This window comes from Poeciliopsis prolifica, unplaced genomic scaffold, assembly GCF_027474105.1.
Source record: "Poeciliopsis prolifica strain line A6 unplaced genomic scaffold, Auburn_PproV2 SCAFFOLD004, whole genome shotgun sequence".
Taxonomy (NCBI): domain Eukaryota; kingdom Metazoa; phylum Chordata; class Actinopteri; order Cyprinodontiformes; family Poeciliidae; genus Poeciliopsis; species Poeciliopsis prolifica.
In genome coordinates this window covers 12082014-12106017 of record NW_026562379.1, presented here as the reverse complement: position 1 = coordinate 12106017, position 24004 = coordinate 12082014, and the positions used below count along the sequence as shown (strand labels likewise).

At 36.9% G+C, this 24004-nt stretch overlaps 1 protein-coding gene across 2 annotated transcripts in view; it reads left to right on the top strand.

Annotated features, from left to right (window-relative positions):
• The window catches only part of LOC129359070 (calsyntenin-2-like), a 264814-nt gene that overhangs the window by 193312 nt on the left and 47498 nt on the right, over positions 1-24004 (top strand). For both annotated transcript variants that reach the window (XM_055028446.1, XM_055028445.1), the window contains 3 exons: positions 8085-8270; positions 14404-14661; positions 15403-15524. In XM_055028446.1, coding sequence (XP_054884421.1) covers positions 8085-8270; positions 14404-14661; positions 15403-15524 — 566 coding nt within the window. The remainder of the gene's footprint in view (positions 1-8084; positions 8271-14403; positions 14662-15402; positions 15525-24004) is intronic.

Sequence of the window (24004 nt, the reverse complement as noted above, 5' to 3'; positions counted from 1 at the left end):
CATGGCCACATTTATAACTGTTTTGAAAGATCTGGAATCTAATGGAGGACATTTTGAAGATGACCGAAAGGAAAACATTTAAAATATATGAAAGGTAAAATCTGAGCAGTCCTTGTCCACTGCACAAACACACTGTAAGCCTCAAGTTATTTGAATCCTGAACCGGTGTTAAGATTATGCACTTTATGCCATTGGAGTTCATTTCTTTTATCCATCTTCTCTTTTTAGATGTTTTTAGGGGGTTTTGCATTAGTCACTTGGATTATTTATGTAATTTTGTTGTTATACAGTCAAGTAAAAAACAGATTTTCTTTGATTCAGAAACCAAGCATTTTAATGGGAATCGAGATAGTTGATAAGGTTTATATTTTGTCTGTTTTGGAAAATATATTTCATTTGAAATGCAAGGACACCATTGGCTGTCAAGAAGCAGTTGACCATATTTTTTTTTTTTTTTTAAATAATGTCACTGGTTTTTACCTTTTGATTTGTGGTATAATACCTTACTTCTACAGTATGTCATAGACACTAGCAACCATGAATTGGTACATATTTAAGGTGCTTTTAGAAATAAATAAATCACTCAAATTTCCAGAAAATAAGTATTACTATGTTATATTTAAGATATCATTTATTAAAGTTAAAAAAATATATATGTTGGATCAATGCATTAGTCATATTTCCCAATTTAAGGCACTCGATTGTGAGCTTACAGGCCTTTTTTACCATTTTTCAGGGCAGAACCTTTAACACACCACAGCAGGAACATCCCGAGTTGAATTAATAAAATTAATGAGAGTTCTGTTCCCTGTGGTGTTCCAGTTTACCACGGGAACCAAACAGCATGAACATCAGCAGGTGCTCCCCAATGTGGAACACAGCCATCATAAATCCACATGTGTGTTTTCTCATGTGAACATCTGTCACTTTCCCTAATTTAAGCAGGCAAAGAAGTGAGAGCACTCTGTACAGGGCGCTCCACAAGATTCTATTCTACTGTGCAACTTCACTTTGAGTCCGTATCTTGAAGCTAACAAAGGCTTTCTTTTTATTTTTGAAGAAGGAAGATGTTTGAAATATCTACTGCTTGCACTGTAGGATACAAACTGTTATAATTTAACAAACGTTTTAGTGATATGCTTCAAATTTAATGAAAATTAAATCAAATCTAACTGGTAATGTAAGCCTTTTCTTTAATAACCACAACCAAATTGTGCTGTCAATAGCCTTCATCTGTCTTGGGACACTGTGGCTCAGCTACCAACAACATTTAGTGTTAGCAGAAGTGCTAATTCTACACTAGCTAATTGGGATACAAACTAAGATTCTTGCTTTAATGCTGAAGCTTTGTCAACCACAAGTCCTATTACCATTTGATATACGTTGATGTGTTGAATTAGTTAGGCTGGTAATTACACTACTAAGAAAAAAAAATTAACTGTAAAATTGATCAAATTCAAGTTCCTAAAACTAAACTGAAAATTATAATTATGAAGGTCTATTAAATGACAACATTTTAGGAAAATGTTTTTTTTTTTTTAAAGTGCATTTGATTTATTTGTAGGGCCATTTGCATATTTGTGCTTTTGTTTTTAACCCTTTTAGTTTCAGTCCTCCATTCAACACAACCCATTCTTCAAAACTAACTTAGATAGAGCTTTCTTTCTTGTCAAATGCAAGATTCAACAAAAACTGTCATGAGAAAACTGGAAGACGCACAAGAAAGTACATTTTTTGTACCATTACAACTCCAGTGAGGACTTTGTTCTCCTGCAATAATAAAATGACTCCACATGGTTGTTTCATTTTTCCCTGCTTCTTCTCTTTCTCATCTTCGTCTTAGATTCACAAAGAGCAGAGCTCTTGGGCCCACCATGTGAGTCCTGTGCTGTGTTCATGCGCACATCTCAATAGAGACCTAATAGCTTCATAATAAACCCACACAGTTTTAAAGGGAGCTGAGCCGTAGCTCAGGGCTCTGTGGTATGCCATATATGATTCAAATTTGTGTTTTCAAAGTACTTCCTACATTACTTTTAAATGTATGTCTCCATAGTATGAATACTTCTGCTGTTTGTAGCATTTTGCTTGTTTTTCACGCATAACTTACCTGCTTCTCCTGATATCAGCATCTTCCTTCAGAGACTTGGATAGGACTAAATAATTCAGAGACCACATAAAAACAAGTCAGCAGTTGATCTGGATGAAAAGAATTGAAGTTCTATAGATAAGAGATCAAAACAAATCCCTTTTTATAACGAGTGAAAGCAGAATGTTTTAAGTCTTGTTCATTTTATCTGCTTCAATTTAAGATGTTTTAATGTAAATTTACATTGTCAAATCAATTAGCTAAATTCTTTGTGAAGTCAATGAGCTAAATTCATTGAAATAGTTGAACAGAAATTAATGTCTACAAGCAACTGATGAAACATCTTTAAAAAAGAGCCGATCAGCATTTAAATGTGAGAGCATTTTAAATGTTTAAATGTTTAATATGCCTTACACTGCAAGGAAAGTTTACACAGCTGACAGCACAGTGCCCCCAAAGTGACGAGCTAGATATGAGGTGCAATTTAACATCATATACGCTTTTGCTTTGTGAAAGAACTCACCAGAGAATGAGATTGCCTTTAGTCGAGCTAATTTTCCTCCTCTGAGACTACGTTCACTGGCCATTTTCTTAGAAACATCCGCTGAAATGCTTTTGTTAACCCTTACACAAACACACAGAAGTGATGTCACCCCTCTGTCCGAACTGAAAAGACAGTCCATATAGATAGATAGATAGATTTCATTACACTCAAGACTCAAAGTCCAAATATACATAAAAAAGAAAACAAAAACGAAAAAAGAAATGAGATCCGACCTGGGATCCAAATGTGTCCTTCAGACCATTTATGCAGCTATTTCGGTTCAAGCAGAAGCCACAGAAAGGGATTCGCCTGACACTGTCAAGGTTGTGGTGGAGTCATTGATGGAGGAGCTTCCCACAACTCCAAGATACGTGGAAGTGACATACAGCCAGAAGAGATGGAAAGGAACTCCATATAAGGCATCCAGTGGATCCGGACAGAAACGTATATCTTATTCTACTCAGAGACTCTGTTCTCAGTTTCTTATAATTCCTTGTATGTCATGGAAAGTTTTTATGAATGGATTTTTCTTGAGATATTTGAACCTGTAACTTAGTTTTACTTTTAACACATTTTCTTTCATTTGTCTTTTTATAACCACACATCATTTCATCTGAGAGTTTTTGTGTGATAACTGTCCTTCAGTTTACAATGCAAGTCTCTTGTTCCTGACTGAGTCATTATTAAACTGTCATTACAATTTTCCTCGTACATCAAAGGGTCAAAAGACGTTGAGTAGCCTTGTATGATGAATCCCACCTGTTCCAGGGAGCTTTTTATAATATTGATGCCTTGTCGACTGCAACGCCTTTCAAATTTATGTGATTAACCATAGCGCACAGGGTTACATTTCACAGCAAGGACAAGTTTTGAAACTCAGTGTTTCAGCTGTTCTGCAGTCTTATGAAAATTTGTTCTAGATTTTTGGAGCATTGAAATTGAATTCTGCTTCTCCATGTTTGGTTCAGATTTTGGTGATGCAGAGTAAACTTGAACCAAAGAACTTGAGTTGTGTGGAAGGCTGATCCAAAGACAACAGGTCAACATGAAGGTCAACATTGACACTTCGAGATCTGTCACTTGACCTTGTGCCTACGTTTTCTGTTCAGAGGACATTGTACATAAATATGGAAAGAAATCCATGACAGCTCAAAGTCAGAGCTCCTGTCTTGTTCTGAGATTCACGTTCTGGCTTCCATTATTATTCCTTGGCAACACAGCAAACTTCATTTTACTACCGTTGAACAAAGTAGAGTATTTACATAATTTTACCCTTCTCTTTGCAAACCATTACTACAAGCATGTAATCTTGCAATGACTGATATAAAAATGTGAGTAGATAATTAAACCACAGTTCAATATAGTGAGGGTGGAAATGCTTTACATTCCTAAGTTAGAAAATTCTACAAGTGTATAATGACAACTTACCACAAGTTTCTGCATTTTAATTCTGTCAATTCTAAGTTTTTTTCATTTTGTTTGGCTTTGTTTTACCCTCCAAGGGTAAACACAGTAGTGTTTTAAAGTAAATATTTTGAAGGGAAATGAGTTCATCTTTCCCCACTGACTTCTTGGCAAAAAATCATTTTTTATAACCGCAATGTCTCCTTTATTAAAGATAAATGTCACAGCTAAATGTTAGTCACTGTTTTGTGCGAAAGAATAAATAGCCTTTTTCTTTGTGCAGAAAATGTCTCTCCCTTTTCTTTCCGCTAACAGCTTACATTTCAGCCTCACATTGTTTTGCTTTCTAACTCACTGACTCTGGTCTCAGAAAGTGATGTGCCCTTTCGTGTGGGAGAACATCTGCTGATCCACTGCTGTCCATGCTACCGTGACTGTTGCTCCTTTGTTCTCTTAATGTTGAGTTAATGTCTTCAACGCATCAGATAGCAGTTCACCTCACACCATGTGCACACAATTCATCATTTGACTTCTAACTAACTGGAAATCAGTGCAATCTACAACGTGGCCCTTCTGGTTTGTTTTGGACCCGTCTCCTGTTTATAAAAGCATAACTCTGGAAAAATCTGAAGGTGAATATTTGTCATGAGACGGTTTGAGCGTAGGAATATAAGGTGCGATTTTTGTGTCTCCAAGTTGAACAAGCAGTGAGAGTGATTTCAGCGTATATATCTATGTGAACAAACAATAATTTGATTTGTGTGCATTTAAATCACACAAACGCTTGCTCAGTAGTGCTCTGTCACGCGCTCAAATCTGACAATTCCCACACAGCCTGCTCACTGCTCACTTGTGGCTCAGGCTTTTACACACATTTAAACCAGATATTTATATGCACAAGTAAAAACAGATACAATTTCTTTTCTCACTAAGTGAAGTTAAATCGGATAAAGCTTCTCTTGTTTTAGCTTAGTTAGAATTACCAAAATTATTCTTTTATGCTAAATCAAATATATGCAAACTTTTGACTTTGAGGAAAGTTACAAAAATATTTTAATTTTTTTTTTCTTATGAATGTTTATTTTTTTATTTCAGCTAAAGCAGTATTTCCTAGGAATGATCTTCAAATGTGCATGTGATTGGCATGTGGCTTTGTTCATTTATACACAACTAAAGAGTTTATTTTATGTTTTCTTCTCCTGTTTTGTGTGGCAGCTCTGTGATGTGGGACTAAAAAACATTTGTGATTTAGCTGGAGATCAAAAAATGTCTGGAGCATTATCACATGCTTTGAAAAGCATAATGAAGTGTTATATGCAGTATATCTCCATAAATTAATGAAACATACAGTAGACGCACAATAGTGTGATGAAGGTATCAGAATATTGTACCAAGAAACTATTTGAGAAACTTTGTATTTATCTCAGATTCTCATAACAATAATAATTTCAAGAATAATTCAAGATAGTTGAATTAGCTGTTAATTATAAGCCACCTCTGTAATGACAATGGGACTTAAACAGGTATAAAATAATCTTTATCTGTCTTTGCAGACCTTACTTCTTGTTTGTCCACTGCTCTCTAAACCTTAAATGATTCATGTTCAAGTACAGCCCAAGCCTTTCTTGGCTTTCTATATGCAGCCTCCATCCTGAGCTCATTACAGCTCATATTTCCTTCCACCTTCACCGACTCCTCACCATGAATTCTTAACCAGGTGCTGTCTCATTCTCCTCCATTTCTCACGATGTAAAGCTGGCCCCATATTGAGTTAAAGCCGAGTCACAGACAGGTCATTTCTCTGTTTTCTGGCGAGTAAGTTATTGCTAAATAACCTGCTATGCCCTTACTCCATCTTGAAAGTGCTTAATGATGCAGTCCCAGTCCCAGTATGACACACCAAAAAAATATAAATAATTAAAAAAAAATATAGGGCAGAATACTATAACAAAGCCATATTTTTTAATCTAATCTTTTTATTTTCCTTTTCTTTTAGGGATTGACTTTTAGCTTAGCTTAAAGACATTTCCTATAAGTGTCTATTCAACACTGATAAAGGCATTTTTTTCACAGTTTTTTGCCACTTTTCAAGTTATAATGAGCTAAGTACAGTGTAAAAACACAATTTAGGGGCAATGTTTAAATGACTGGTGCCACTCAGAACATGAACTTTTTAAGCATTTTCACCTCATCTTATGTTGATGGCAAACAGAAGAACGTAAAAATAATTTGTGTTTATTGGGCGTTATTAACAAAGAGGATGACCCTCTTTACCAATACGCAGACGAAGCCATTGGAGCCATTGGCATATTCCTGTCATATTTTTGTCTTGTCTGTCAATTATTCTCTGGAATAGACAAAAATATCCAACCATAACTATTCTACAAGCTTGTGGACAATAGCAAAATGTGTGGGGTTAAAATACATTTAACCAAAATAGTAGTGGTGGTTTGTACGTAAATCTGATTTTCATGTAAAAATGTGTGCACTGATGGCGCAAATGCACAATAAAGTCCAGCTTATGCACGAAACTTTTGTTCATAAAAGTCCCTGAATTGTACAAGAGTAAACCCTGTTATACATACTTGTTAATGTAATAATCAGATATTTTATGGAAGTCAATCAAAAACATAATTTGACTTGTTACATTGCAAGTGCTTGTTGCGTCCGTTTTGGTATCTCATTGAAGGTCAGTTGCCCTGATGTTTCTTCTTCACACTACGGCATACTAGTAGCGTCCCTATTGTTACTCTTGGTACCTGACCACCTTTGAGCTGTGAATTCCCAGAGCAGACTACAGAAAGAGATGACACATAAAGAAGTGATCTAAAGGTGAGAAGCTGGGCCATAAATCCAAGAACAACACAGTGCCACTGTGGCCAGAAAGACATATGTGGGAGAGAAAGGTACAAACCATAATAAATCAGCAAAGCCTGTTTATGCCTTTGGTCCTTTTTTCACATATTTTTTTTAGGGTTTTTTTTGTTCTTGTTAAGCATGCCCCACAGTATGTGCACATTTTTATCACAATCACGGACAATCCCGTCGTAACAGTGCTGCAGCAGCCCACAGCGGTTGCAGACTTGAGGTGGTAAATCAGCAACAAAACAGATGCAGTGTGTTCCTACGTGTTTGAGCATGACATGGTGATTGTGTGAGGAAGCGAACATGGCAGATTTAACAGGCTGCTGAACAACAGAATTTGTTTCATCCCCTCCTGCTGCTTTTATCTAGACTCCATGTGTTTGCCTTTAGCGCCTTACATGTTCTGTTCATACTGATTGGTGAATTGGCAGTCATTCACTTCCACAAGCAACACCGATGGTTTTAAATAGTTGAGTTGAAAGTTTTTTTTTTTTTTTTATTCTGATTTGCAAATGAAAGGATTGTGAAGAGAAACTTTCATCAGTAATTATATAACTCAAGAGAAAATACAAACTTATTTTCTCTTGCAAAACAATTTTTTCTGTTTTAGGTCAGTTAGAATGACCAAAAATACTAAATTATTTAGAGATCTTTTTTTCCACTTTCCTCAAATTCAAAGGTTTGCATGCATTTTCCCAATATTTGTTAGAGTTAGCTTAATGATGTGAGTAAAATGCTGGAAGCCTTTTCCTCCCAACAGAACTGGTGTTAATTTCACTATAAGCTGGAAACTGAACACAAATGCATACCACAAAGACTGGAGAAAAAGATTGGACATCAAAGATGAAAAATAATTTTCCAAAATGATATCTTCACATCTGACAGGACAGTGACAGTGTAATGACTGCCGCTGAGACACGCACTGCACTCCAAAAATAGGCACAATTTCATAAGCCAGCTATTTTGTCCTAGGAAAATACTGACTTGTCATAACAAAGCAACCACAAACAAGAAAAATTTAAAATCATGTTTTGTTTTGTGTTTTGATGGTCTTCTAAAATCAAGAGGAGTCATAAATTGTGCCATAACAAAAAAACATTTTGATTATTGATCATTTACCTCTTAAAAGCAGACTATTCCTTTTATTTACAGTTCTATCCTTCCATCTCTCCCTTCTCTCAGGCTGGAATAAACGAGTGGACTATGAGCCAGGAACAGGCAGTAAGCAGCTGTTTCCCAAGATGCACCTTGAGACCTGTGGTGAGCCGCTGTCTTCGTTGAGGGTCACAGTGGAGCTGCAGACCAGCCACATCGGGAAGGGCTGTGACCGTGAGACCTACTCAGAGAAATCGCTACAGAAACTTTGTGGTTGGTTTATTCTTTTGCCTGGCTGCTTGTATTTTATCATTTCCATCTGACAAAGCTCACAAAGCACCTGGTCAACTTTTTGGATTCTATATAACACAATTTCAGTGTAGATGCAGTGCAAAAAATATTTCTGTTTTTGACAAAAATAAGCTTTTTTGTGTGGACAGGGCCTCAAACAAAGCCAAAAATAATTTGTATTTGGCATTTTAAACTGGTTATTCTGCTTCCTTTGGTAACATGCCCAACAGAGAGGCCAGCTAACCATGCCAGTTGGCAGCAGCATCTCCCTATTTAATAAACACAACTGTTGGTGGCTGCCAGGAGATTACTTCAAAATCCATAATGTACAGGTTACTAAACCCATCTTATTTTTAAACAGAACAGTCAAAAGACTGGTAACGTTTAAACTTTGAGTGCTACACATTAACACACGTACACGCATACACACATAGTCTGTTTTTCTGTCTTCACAAGGACTTTGCATTGAATTCTATACATTTTTCATTAATGTCCAAAGCCTAACCCAAATACTTACCCTTAGCATAACTATTGCCAGTACATGCCTAACAGTAAACTTGAAAGTGGAAGTTGTCTTTAAAAATGTTTATGCTAGAAAGGTTTAAATGTATTTTCTGGACCCGTGTGCCTTGACACTGCAACTTTACAAACTCAGTAATGCAAATTTTTTGGCATAAAATGGGAAAGATAATTGGAAAAAAAAACATTTTCTCATAAGTAACATGTAAATTTGACCACTGCTAAAACAACACTGGAACAGCCCTGAAAACTGCAGGAAATATTTACTGTATAGATCTGGAATACACAAAATCTGCAAAAATCAATAACAATTTTAAACCCAACAGGTATTTGAGAATATTATGTTTATTTTCGCTTACATAACAGAACTGCCCCACTGTCTTACAAAATTAGTTTACAATCCTACAAGCTAACTCATGAAACAGCAACATTTTTATTTCAAAGAGCCACTTAACCCTCCTCCTAGACAATAAAATTCATCTAGAGCTGTGAAAAAGATGCCTTTCATAAATATGTACTAATTGAAATGTTCTATTTTTAAAACTAAGAAAATTAAAGAATATTTTCAGATTTCAGAATGAAACAAAATATCCAAGTTTTGCAAATAAACAAAATCAAATTTTGCAGAACGAGGAAAATAAAGAAAATTGGTAGCACAAATTAAAAATAAAGCCATGTTTGAAGCAAAAAAGAAAAAAAAAGGTAATTTTACAACCCTTGAATGTTTTGGTGTAGTTATTATATGTGGGTAAACACACAGAAGAACTGCTAATACCACCCTTTGTAATTGCCTTTATAATTAAAAACATTTTTATTTGGGGTTTTTTTAACAACCACGGTGTAGGGCCCAACAAGCCACATTGGTCTCTGGAGCCACATGCAAACCCCTGAATTAAACAATCCATTCATAAATACATAATGATCTTTTAGGGTTAGGAGAAGCCACCTCTACTTTGGACTAGATTTTCTGCATTTAAATAAATGCCAAACACTTTTAGCGGGTGCTCTGGTGTTTTCAATAAAAATTTCAGCCAGATCAGTTGGTAGCTACACCTTGATGCATCAGTTAAAATGAACTAAAAATGTACCAAAACCAAAAAGTATTTTATGTACTACACACTATTAAATGAAATATAAATAATTTATTTTTGTGCCGTACAAAAAAATATGTAGCAGTTTTAGAAGCATATTTTGATTGTGTTTGTACCCATAGTAGCTGAAAGCAGGTGGGCCCAACTTTCTGAAGACTGAAAATGAAAAAGAGAGAACCCATACATGCACAGGGAGAACATGCAAACTCCATGTAGAAAGAGTTTCCAGGTTCAATTTCCAGGCCAGAAATTGAACCAGGACCTTCTTGCTGCAAGGCAACAGTGCTACCAACTGCACCACTGTGCAGCTCCCTCTGTATGTCCACAGACTCTTTATAAGTTTGCTGTGTCTTCAGGCAGTTTGCTAGATTTGTCAAAACAGAAATTAAGAAGCTTGCACACCTCCTCAACTGAAGTGGACTATCTGAGAAAACAAACTCTGGTCCACCTGAAGCACCCTAAATTTCACACACATAGGCTCTACTTGTAAAAGTAGATGACTTCTGAAAACTGTTGGTTGTACACAACTTTATTTTAGTGGATCCGACTAAAGTGGTTTAAATTCAAATTCACACCACACTTTTCAGATTTGTGTTGGTAGCAAATGTGAAAACTTTTCACCCTTTTCCTTCCACTTCACAATCTTGCACTACTTTGTGGTTGAAACGTGACTAAGCATGCAAAGGTTCAAAGTCTGAGTTCTTTAGCAAAACCTTATACATGCGCACATCATCTGGAGATTTCAAATTATTCTGACAGAAAGTTTTATTGTGGATGTCTGCTGATGTAGTGAGAAGCGAAGCAGCAGACTAAAAGTGAGAGCATAAAATCAGGATTATGCTTTCTGCTTAAAGTCAACGCTCAGAGAAGCAGGGTCAGACAGAGCCTGAGGCGCCTTCCTTTTGCCCTTTTTAAATTAACATCTAAAAGCTCTCAGCCCGGGTTACAGTCTTATCTCCTCTTATGTCCCTGGTAAACCCCTGTGCTAAATGAAGGCACCAGAATGGCAACTTAAAGCTGTGTCACTAATGATTTGATGGAGCGAGGGTATTAGCTGCCCTAGATGCAGCCACTTTCCCTCCTCAGTGACTGATGAGCAGCAGAGTTGCCTGTCAGTCCCCAGAGTCCAAACAAAGCAGCCAGGTCCCCCGTCCTTTCTGCCCCGCCCACACCACACTGCCAGCAGGGGGGCAGGAGTCATCATCTTTGACTAACGGCCTTCACACAAGCCCTGTTTCTGCTCATCTGAATGCATAATCCACACCCCCGCTTTTCCTGCCTCTCCCTCTTCCCCCGACTCCCGGTCCATGCATGGTTTACCACTAAAGAGCTCCTTTCTGGCACCTCATAATCGTTATCTGATAGCAAATAGAATAAATTGTAATTGCTTTTTTAAAGCACAATCAATTTCAGATAATGTACAGAGACATTGGGCAAAGCGGCATTTGCAGCTGGGTGTTGGAAAAGTCGATCAGTTTTTATTTACTGAGGGAATTTAATTAGTTGAATTGAAACATTGCTGGTGCCATAAGAAAGCAGGGGAGGGAAATCAGACCTTTAGAGATGGAGGAAAAACACCAATTAATGTGCTAATGTGCTTTTAGCAGAAATGAGCAGATGCCTGTGGCATTTGGACAACAGTGTCCAATATCATCTCTAAACAGTGCTGCGGTTTCTGTATCCTTGGGCTTCATTAGGATTCATCAGTGGAGAAACATTTCAAAATTTGCTTTAAAGGAACTATCCTGGATTTTTCAAGTGAGGTTCTGTTAAAAATGTTGTAAGTAGTTAATATCTTACCTGCAGTGCATAACTCACTTAGTGTCCCTTTCATGCTGGGTGGGCAGCTAGTCAGTCTTGATTAGTTTTAGCGTATGCCACTCCAAACACTGCCATCTACTAGCCAACCAATGTAAGTGCATAAAATCTTCAAACACACATACTTGGCAGTCACCCAAAATGCTGAACACCTCTGAAACAACTTGCCAAGTGCTTTGTTGTATGAGACACGAACATTAGTTAACAATTAAGCTCTTAGGTGTTATTTAACAAATGGTAGAATTGGTCTAATGTGGGGAAGAAATTCTAATAAGTCCTCCTGTAATAAGCTATTCTTGAAAATACTTCAGGTTTCTTTTCTGAAAATTATTGGAAATTAAATAAATTACATCAGTAACAGGCAGCAACATGTTCCTTTTGTTTAGAGAAAGTGTGCAAAGACCTACACAGTGTAGGGAATCGGATATGTAGTCAGTTGAGCACTATTGAGGGACAGTGCATGCAGACGTCCCTGGGGGACTGAAGGACTGTGCTACATTTGTTGTAATGTCCATGGAGATAAGAATGCAGAAGTAGCTACAGATGCTGAGGAAGACCAGGGGGTTTGCCACCAGACAGATCCCAAGGAAAAATAAAGAGAATATTAAATACTGATAGCTCAACTAGAATGTGTTTCTTTGTTAAACTGACAGAGTAATTGATGACTCTCTTTCCTTTTTTCGTTAGAATCATAAATTATGTTGTTTTTGTAGAAACTGTAATTATTAAAATATGTATTGAACAGAGACACTTGAGATGAGGCAGAGTACACAGGCTAAAAAATCTGGAGGGTACATATATATATATATATATATATATATATATATATATATATATATATATATATATATATATATATATATATATATATATATATATATATATATATATATATATATATATATATATATATATATATATATATATATATATATATATATTATCTTAGTACATACAGTATTGTAATGCAAAGATATAACATGTGTGCCCCCAATAGACACGTTGAACTTCAGTGTGCTGAGTCACATATGGTAAATGGTAAATAGCTTGTACTTATACAGTGCAAGTACAATCACTTCACACTACATTTGGTCATTCAGTCATTCACCCATTCATGCACACATTCACCCTGAAAGCCAAAAGAGACAGAATAAATCAGACTGCTCCGGACTGGGCAGAGAAGAAAATGAGCTTCTCCACTTCTTTTCTCGTTTGCCTCACTATGTCACGTTTAGTACTAATGTTGGTTTAAACGCAGGAAATATAATTTGCTCCCTTTTTTTTACATCATAAGCGTTGTTATCAGTTCATCACAGAATTCAGCCAGCTCAGCAAATGTCGCTTTATGTGTGCAAACTGCTGGGTACAAGCAAAACAGAGTCATTAAAAATGAGTGGAAAAATAGGTGGACATTGAAAGCTGTGAAGCTTCTGCCTACTTTAGCATTGTCATTGGCTAATGATTAGCCAGTCACGGTATGCTCACAATTCTACAAATCATTTATACAACATATGTCAGGATATAAGAGAGAGCTAAATTAGCTAAAAGTTTAAAATTTCTTCAGTAACTTGCAAGATGTACAGTATACAATCATTTAATCTTCCTTAACAATTCACTCTGAATTACACTCAAAACCGAAAAATACCAAGCTAATGTATGAATGCTTATCCCTAGACATGATTCTAGACTAAACTTAATTCTTGAGAATCAAGACAAGACAGCGGAGGCCTTCCTACTTTAATCAACTAAATTAGGATGAAATAAACATGACTACAAAAGACAAAGTTAACCCAGAAATCCAAAGGACTTCATTCTGCTGAAATCACTCCACTGGCATCTGCAAAATCTTACAGATAATGAAAGCTGAAGCATCTGAGCCAGAAAACTTCAGCTCCTCCTAGTTCTGATCCAGCAAACACTGTGATATCAACCAAATGTCAACATTAGAGCAGCAGAAAGAAAGGCAACAGGAGCCACTATCATTATTGACAATTTAAAAAAAAGAAATCTTCAGAACATGTATTGAGAGCAGCATTTATTGAGGGCAACATCTTGAAAGGAAATGACGGATCACTGAAGAGCATGTCAAATATGTCAAGGCACAAGATGAGCAATGTGGCAAAATATTATTTGTCAAGGTGACAGCTTAAAAAGAAAGGCCTCTCTGATCTCGAGACACTGAGGTTATTGTGTAAAAGGAATGATTGAGCTGTTCGCAGAGGGAAAAGGAATGGAATGACTTAATGCTGTGCAGTGATGATTGGTGTATTTTGTCAGGACTTGTGGGGATCATATACCAAAAGTGTCAGCTGTAAACAATTCATACCAGACTTTTGTCCTCCTCAGTAAGTGCCTGCAGCATCTCCTCTCATTGTGTAACCACAGTGCTGAGTTGGTGTCCTCTCTGGTTTGCATAGAGGCACAGTTCAGCTCTGAGCTATACTCCAAATTTATGGACAATGACTCACATCTCTCTTCTTTTTAAAGTTAGTCTCATCTGCCATGAATCAATACTAGCATCCTCTATCCATCTTGCTCTATTGATTACATATTAAGCCCTGTCATCTTCCTTACTCATAAGTAATCATACCCAAGGTTAAGGCAATATACACCACATATCTTCCATGATTGTTATTGACACATCTTGTGTTGCTCTCTTTCTTCATTCCCATTGTTGTGACCTCCAGGCGCCTCATCGGGTAGCACTGACCTCCTCCCGGCTCCCAGCGCCGCCACCAACTGGACAGCCTCCCTTGTGTCTGACAATGGACGGGACAGCGACCTGATCTTCAGGTTTGACGGGCGTCAGGCAGCCAAAATCCCCGACTGGGTGGTTCCCCAGAATCTTACTGACCAGTTCACAATCGCAACTTGGATGAAGCACGGACCGAGCCCCGGGCTCAGAGCTGAGAAGGAGACACTGCTCTGTAACTCTGACAAAACCGGTGAGTCGTTTGTCTTTTCTGAAGTTTCTTCCTGGCAAATGCCTGGAAGAGACAGGGATAGACAACAAATTGATTGTACCCATCTGACTCAGGTGCCTGTGACAAAGATCTGCTCTGTGATCTAAAGTTAGGGGCCATCTCCAGGAAACCTTAGCGTATTCCAGATTTTAGTTACAGCTGCAAGAATTTGATGCTCTGTTTTGGAAATAAAATGAACACTAAATAGACTTTTGCTTTACACACTCTGCACACATAAAACCCATCTATTTTAATTTCCCTGTGAAAAAATTGACACTTCTTGCTTACTTCACATTTAGTCTGTCATTATCAGAGCCATTTAGCTTCGTATGGTGAAGTAATGTTGATATGACCCATGATGTAGGTGGTTTTATACCAAGGTTCTACAAAAACTGATGATTTTCAAATAGCAACTGCATTTCTGATACTTCACTGCTATTTTCTTTTCATTTGCAGTTTTTGTCTAACAGCAAAGGAGAATTGTTTTTTTTTTAAATCATTTCATTTTTAGTAATACTTTTATACAGCAATCCAATTGTCTTAATATTTGCACTGAAAGTGGGGATGAATATCTGACAGCTGGCCTCAGTCAGAGAAAGCACCACTGTCCCAGTTTCCTGTGGATTCAGGAAGCCAGATGTCAGACTGACTTTACCTGACAGTTGTGAGTAGGTGTGGTGAGATTTGCTCCCTGGTGCCTACTCATCTGTCTTTCTCCTACAGAGATGAATCGTCATCACTACTCACTGTATGTCCATAATTGCCGGCTGGTATTCCTGCTGAGGAGGGACTTTACGCAGGTGGACACCTTCAGGCCAGCAGAGTTCCACTGGAAACTGGAGCAGGTAAGAATCTGATGTTGAGATTTAAAGGGCAGACAGAAGAACCTGTGTGTCCTCATTGTCCCTTTGAGGATTAAATAAGTAGGTCACAGGGCATTGTCACAGAGATGTGAAGCTTCTATCCTGGATTAAGCATGCAGTTTACTAGACATCCTTTGGGGTTTTATTTTTTTTATTTTTCACTTAATCCATCTTTGTCTGTGTTTAAAACTAAAGCAATCACTCAATCTGTATTGATGTTAGGAACAAGCTTTAATTTTCTTTCTTTTTTTGGTTTTTTGAACAAAACCTAAATTTAATTTGCTAAAATGTAACACACAAAAGTTAATCTCTCGCTTTTTAACCATTAAACCTCTTGAAAGACAAGGTAAAGAACCTTAACTGCTGCTATTGCACTGCTTTACGTTGATAGTCATGTGAAAATGTGATCATGCTGTTTCAGAATGACACAGGACATAAAAAACATACTTGCTTTCTGGTGAGTTATGACTTACTGCAGTATTCTATATTTAAGTTTATTTCCTATAGCAGAATGGATGGCTGCAATAAACTAGAAAACCTTCAGGTCAAACTTTGGTTATTGTTCAGAAAAAGATGGCAAACTTTTCTTTCAGGGGAAAATCTGGTTGCTTACTGCAAAGTTTCTCTGTGTAAATAATTGATAAAAATGATTTATTCCCCATCACTTTTAGATAGCAGTGTTCCAAATTCATGTCTTAAGGTGTGAAATCTAAAACCATTTCTGACTAATAACGTGATAATCTCATAAGGCAAAGGCAAAAACTGCAGCTGTTCATCGTCACACTGGCAGACAGCATTCATCGTTGTCTGCGGATATAGCAGAACCTAATGTACATATGACTCATTTCCTCTGAACTGTACAACATGGGTTGGTGCAGGTTGGTACAATATTTTATAACGAAGAATGTTTCCACTGCGGAGGAAGTGATGTTTTCTGCACCTCAATCAATGAGTTGTGTTGTGTGATCCTGCAACTCTACCATAATCATACTGTATCATTGTCCTATGGATCTACAACTGATTGACAAGTGTCTTTTTTTTAATATGACAGAACTCAGCCAGAAAGGAAAAATCTCCCTCATATATCACATTCATTTTGCTCAGGTGAATGCTGAGCTATTATCCCGACCATTTTGACGCCTCAATCCTGCTGCCTGTGGTCCTGGCAAATGAACTTAGATGATATGAAAGGACAAATATTTTCATAATAGGGATTTATGGGTTCAGGAAGAGCTGCTCGGTCCAAAAAACAATTCTGTGTCTCACTGTTGCTAATATAACATCAAGCAACCTATTTTTCAGTCTTGATCTCTGATCTCTTTGTTTTTTCATGACCAAGCAAGACAAGAAAAACTGTAAATTAGCTTTGGTTTAGTATAATTGATGCTATAGTAAAATACAACATGTACCAGTTTTTACAACATGGAGTCTTCTTAAGGTAGCTGTATTTGAAATTCTGTTTTTTTTTCCTAGAGTTTCTCAGTTCATGTTGTATCTTTATGAATTGAGAAACTCTAGAACAAAACAGAATTTCAAATACAGCTACCTTAAGAAGACTCCATGTTGTAAAAACTAGCAAATGAACCTAAATTAGTAAATGATTGGAGTATAAATTTATCTCACTGCTGTCAGCATGGCAGAGAGATGATGTGTTAATACATTCCTATGAACTGAATTTATTTTGAGCAACTTTGAGCAAGTTTTTGTTAAGGATAAAGTAAGTTGGGATTTGTTCACTGGGAGGTGGTAACATTTCAGACCTGTAAGGACTTTTCCCATAAGTCTTACATTATTTTGTAGTTCTCTGTTGCCTCTGCCATTCCATCCATTTTTAAACAGCTGCTGTCTGCTCTGAACTAAAGCTACATGTCAACTTATATGTGATTGAAAATAATGAATGAATGATTTACAAGACAGCTAATTAAATGCTGACAAAATGTATGTCTTTTTTCAGGGAAACCACATAACCAATTTCAACACTTATTTTTCATTTCATTTTCAAACTTCTGCTTTTAAGTGATGGATGGATGGATGGCACTGCAGAAGTAGACATGGTCACTCCAGAGGCTTGTAGCTGTGTGGGTGTGTGTGTGTGTGTGTGTGGGTGCCTGTGTGCGTGTGTGTGTGTGTGTGTGTTGTGTATTAACAGCAGCAGCTGTCTTTTGCTCAAGGAGGCTGTCCAAATGTAAGACAGTTGACCTCGACTCCAAAGACCTCACACTTGCACCCAACAAGGACATTGGATTCGGACTAGAGACACACAGCTGAGCCTGGACATCCAGATGGAGAACTGCAGGCTAATTTGATCAGACGGATCACTGGTCTTGATTGGGGAGAAAGCATGAACGAGGTCATCCATCACCCACCTGACAGACAGTAAAGTGTGTATGAGTCATCTTTTGGAGGCTTTTCAGGCAAAGAGTTCAGACTATTGGTGTTTTTGTATTCTGACTACACATTTTCTCTCTGAGAGGAAGTTGAACAACAACCTTCAAAAGTTGTAAGAAAATTATTTCCTCTGAAATAAAGGTTCTTTTTATTAAGACTGTGCTGACATTGCAATCTTAACAAAAAGAAATGCATAGAATGACTGTTGCAAACAAACACCAAAGAAGCTGGATGGTTTAGCTCATCTAATATACTAATTTACTACAGCGGATAAATCTTACACATAGAACAAAACACAAGATGATTTTGTCAAATACTGACGCTGCAAAAAGTTAGTTTGTAAAAGTTTCTCAGTGTATGATAACCTCTGTTTCCTCCGCAAAAAACTTAATGTGTTACATGGTCCAACTGCTTTAACTTATAATTATAAGTTAAAGCAGCAACGGCTGATGACAATGAATTGAATGAGCTTAATGAAAGATAAAATACATTGAATAACATTTTATCTGCTTAGATGCATTAAGAAGTAATAATTAAAAAATGAACAAAGATACAAATCACAGTTCAAAGATATAGAAATTATTATAAGCTTCTTAAGTCTTGAAACATTTTATTAAAATTTTATTAAGTAACATTTGAACTATAATAAAAACAGATATCCCAGCAGAATCTGGGTACCCATAGACATTTTTATGGTTATTTAAGGTTGTCCAGGGACTTTTGTTTTTACAACAGAAAAATATGTTGTGATTTGGACGTTTATAGCCTTGTAGTTCTCTTCCTAATGTTGTCAAGAAGAATGATTTTGAGATTCAGACCTATTTAGAGCATTTGATTTAACGACCTGAGCACCAATTTATAACAATAATGGACATGTTTGTGTAGACATTTTTTCATCTTTTGGCATTCAACTACATTTGTCTTAAACTGAGAACTTTTCAATATCTATTTAACTTTTCTCTTTTTAATTGGCGAGTTATGCATGACAGTGTGATATGTCCTGAACTTGCATTCTCCTGATACATAATCATATCTATAATGTAATAAAAATGAAATGGTTAGTGTACAGCAAGTTATCATTATTTTATGGGCCAATTGTTTTATCTCAAACTATATTCTCTTATCTGTAATCAAAAAAATAATAATTTGTAAAGACCACGCTGATTTCGCAATAACCTCTACGGCAATTGCTGAGGGAACGTCTGCATTCCTTTTTAATTTTTATAATTTATGTGCTTCTATCTTTTTCTCTTTTGTTAAAGGTTTCCTCAAACGTGGAGGTGTAGGAGGAGATTTCAATTAAGTTGATTTTTCCTTTTGCCTTAATGGCTTCTTTACTTCCTGTGCCTCTAAATGTCTTTTTAACAACATCTGAATACCTCAAACTCAGCGAAGCCTTCCACTAAAGAATCTTTCGCTACATTGGTTTATCACAGAGGCCCAATTAATTTTTCTTACAATGCAATCAGGCATAGTGAGCTGGTACATAATGAGTGGAACTGGAGAGAGAGGGTTATAGATATTAATTTTACCTACTGACAAAATGAGAGTTCAGTTTCTTAATAATAGATGCAGAACTCAGAGGCAGGGTGGCTTTCTCAGCACTGGTCCATTGTGTTCAGTGCTGGTCCATAATTTCACTAGTTTTATCTTTGTCGTCTGCATTGTTAACAGCTGGCGCCTGAAGTTTTAATTGACATCACTGACAATTGTTGCACTGAGGTTGCATTCAGCATGACTTTTGTGCATAGTTCCATATTCTTTCAGCGCAGATCCAAACTCAAGCATTTCAAAGAAGAAGGCTGTCTGTCTTCAAATGTTTCCTGCATAAGCAATTATAGGCCCTGCAAGTTTTTCAGCCTCAAAGGGAATTTAAATTTGGAAAGCACAATAGCAACAGAAATGCATTGCCTGAAACCACGCCAGATTCATGTTTTAGTTCATCCACATTGTAAGAGCTTTTCATATATTACTATTCTATTCGGTTGGAAAAGCAAAAATCATTTGAATTTAATTCTCTTTGATATCTCAAAAGCACTTATCATGAATATCTTAGATATACGATTCTTTCAAGCTGTGGTGCCTTCTTTGTTGAAAGGTTACAGCAAAAACACTTGAAATTTCAAACATGCAATAAATTCTGTTTCCAAAAACAGAACAATGTATAATTTAGCACTAACACAATCAAAGCTATGGTTTAGAAGGGAAGCTGGCACTGAGTTGACCCCTATGACTGATGGGTAGCCTGTGGAGGAGGGAGGGAGGTCCGAACTAATGGGAGGAAAGATTGGGTGAAAACCAGTAGGTTACTAGTCCAGTACTATTAGCATCTCTGAGACTTCATAAATACTGTTGGAAAAAAAAAAAAATCTGCATGCGTTATGTTCATCTGTTAAGCTACATGTTGCAAAAACATGATGGGAATATCCAACATTTTACAAATAAATTCTCTTCCTTTGCTAAAAAATTTGTGTTGAGTAGGATAATGCAAACCAAGTAGAAAGACAAGTGGAAGTCTTTGTTTTCAAGTTAGAAAATTGGAGCGTTATCATCATTTGTCTCTTTAGTGTACTTTCTGCACAAAGCAGAAATCTATAAGAAGTTACCTCGACCCGCTCAGATGGAAAAACCGAACACAAAAAGACAACTGGGTAATTGAGATCTCAATGATGTTTGCAACAGGAGTCTAAATTGAATGTGGTAAGGATATCATTACCGTCAGCAACTCCCATAGAAACCAAAAGCAATCAGAAAAACACTCCAGGGGGGATATTCTCTGACTTCATCTGTGAACAGCAGTGGAAAATATTCAAATTCAATCAGAAACAAGTCCTGTTGTGCAATAGCAGCACAGCTCTACTCTTCCTCATAACTATAATTTTTTTTTTTGTATTTTTGCCGAATAAGACTAATTGTACCATGACATTTGTATATTTGGAAACAAATTAAATGGTTATGTGGTTTCCCTGATGCCCATGAAACATTGCTCTTGGTAACCAATATTTGAAGCAAAGGTCGTGTGCTGACTACTCACTACTTCAGTGAGCACAGCACATTTTTTCACATTTGCAACATTACAACCATAATGCAGTTTACAAGTATTTTATGTGACAGACCAGGCTTGCAAAGTTGCTCATAACTAATAGAAAGAAAATGAGTTATTGTTTTTAGCATTTTATAAATATATAAAGTGTGAAAAGTGTTCCCTACATTTGACCTCAGTCCTCAAATGCAATTCTTTGTAGAACCCTCATTTCCTGCTATGCAAGTTACTAGTTTTTTTCCAGGATGGCTTTAGATTCTTATTTCCAATTCAGTCAACTTCAGTGAGTTGGGAATATCAGTTTTTAGGTCTTGCCACAGATTCTTCAGTACAGTTAGGTCTGAAATTTGACTCAACTTTTTTCATCTTCTTCTAGCTTTTCCCTTCAGGGGTCACAACAAAAAAATCATTTGTCTTCATTTACTCATGTCCTCTGCATTCTCTACCCTCACCCTGACTAACTTTTTGTCCTCTTTAATCAAATCCATAAATCTATGTTTTGGTCTCAATCATGTCCTCCTGTCCTGTGGCTTCAATCTCTGCATCCTAATATCGATTTGACAATTTGCTCTCCTCTCCTCTGAACATGTCCAAACAATCCCAATCTGGCTTTGTCTCCTAAACATCCAACATGTTTAGATGTTAGACGATGAGTACATCAGTTGCCCCACTGACGTACTCATTCCTGATCTTGATTCACGTCCTCAGGGACACCGCGGCGATCTAAGGGTTTTGGGGGTGACGTTGGGAGGTTTTATATTTAAATCACCAAAAGGAGATTTTACATGGCTAATGACAAAAATAATATAAATATATTGGTCTACAAAACTTTTAAATACCTGCATAAACCTGGTTACTAGCAAAATAGTCTATAGAATGGAGCATGGAAAGCTGGGAAAAGTCTTAACCCATTTGCCATTATCTCTTCCCACAGTTTCCCACATATTCTTTGTCAAAACAGGAATCTCCTGAGTGTTATTTGAATGTGCAGCATCTGGTACTTTTTGTGTTATCGTTGACTGCTATCATTTGAAACAGCTTGTTAACAAATTATGGGCTGCAATGGGACCACCCTACCTGATAAGGTTGTGAAATTATGCTGTTTTTCACAGTGAAAGTCATAGAGCAGACAAAAAACCCAAAAGTTGCAAGAAGTGGAGAGCCATATGTCTGGCTCAGACAAGAAGGAGATTACAAGCAGGAAAAGAAAGGCATCCAGCTTTCTTCCACCATGGCTCAGCCTCAGGCTCAGATCCTGTGCAAGGTGCACAGGCCATTACCAAAGGCTCCAAGAACAGCAAATGCAGCTGGCTTCTGTTTTTCACTAAACCCATCTGCATTGAAGGGTGTTCTGCGGCTTTGTTCCATATGCGTCATTTTATCCTGAGGACTTTAATTTGAAGGTATGAGAAAATTCACAATCATGAGCAGACAGATGTTCAAAAACACATTTCCCAGTAATAGTTTGGTAAAGGATAAATAAAAGATGTTCACATAATTTGTGAGCACAAAAGTTCATGGTATTTCATTTCAGCAGAATTTATACAAAAAAATGACAGAACCTTTTATTTCCAGCTTTCAACAGGCCTTGAAATATTTTACTGTTTCTATGTGTATCTCTTAGTGTGTGAGACATGCACACACACAGCACCTCACTCCTCATGGGAGGGGTCATGTTGAATGATAGATGACTCCTTCTAAAGGGCCTGCTAAATTTAGAGCTCCACTGCACCAACTGTCTCCAAAGAACTTGATGGACACACACACACGCACGCACAATTCACACATACATTTGAAGCATCTTTCCGACTGTCTTGAAGCATTTTGAACCAGGTAGTTTAAGCTCCAATTCTGCTTCTGTCTGTAAACCTTAGTCGCCAGGCGTATGTAGAGCTGCCGCTCCTTATTTCTCTAAAGCAGAAACACTTTAAAGGGATACGGTTTCACGGCTTTTGAAGTCAAAGTTTTGTTACAGGCTCATTGTAAGTAGTCAATATCTTTTCAATATTAAGTAACTCTCTTTGCATTTTGATTCACCTCATTAGGTAGACCTATAGTCTAGTCTCGGAGAAGCCACAGATGCGAGCACATTTTTACTGTCTTAAAATAGCTTTATTTTATTTTTTTATTTCTGTCATAGTATTTGTTATATATTATGTCATGTTTGCATTGGGCAGTCATTGGCAGGGAAGCAGATTTGCAAAAGAAACTGGAGGTAGAAGGAAGTGCACCATCAGGATTCTTTTTGTGTGACAGAGATAATGAGAGCAGAGAATTTAATGCTTATCAAGTAAGAGTAACTGTCTGATATGAAGGAAAATAGCTGTAAAAATCAATAAGCATTCACTTGGACACTATAATGCATATTTTTCTATCCTACTTTCATTTCAGTCCTTTTTTACCTCAGGGATCTTAAACTCCAGTCCTCAAGTGCCTGTTTCCTGCTATTAGATGTGTCTCTGCTTAGAGTTTAGATTTATGGCACAAACCCGACCCAAAATTCAGGCCAGATCGAGCCAAAATTATTTTCTTGATGATTGGGTCAGGTTGGCTTGAACTTATATGGTGCATTTAATAAGCCTGCAACGAATACAGCACAGGGAAAAGCAAACGAGAATGGGAAATCTAAAGTTTTAATCTACATGTAGTATAAATGGAAGAGTTGGCAGTTTACCCTGTTGAGTAAAGATAGGGAAATGCAGAAGTTAATTTGGCTGGATTTTTTAAGCCCAATCTAAACTCTACTTCTGCTTCAACAATTGAACCAAATATTAGGACATCAGCAATGCAGTGACTGCATGCTGAAGGGAAAATTTGTTTTTTTTATTTCAGGTGTGTTGAGCCATGGCACATCCAAAAGATGCAGGAATCCAGTCCAGTTTGTGACTCATGTTGCATAATATATACCACGCCACCACCACCCTCCGTATCCCATGTAAATAACCATCTTCTGTGTAAATATTAACCCAATACAAATGTGACAACAGTTTGAAGGTGAATAACATAGTAGATAAAATAGGTTCTTCAAGAG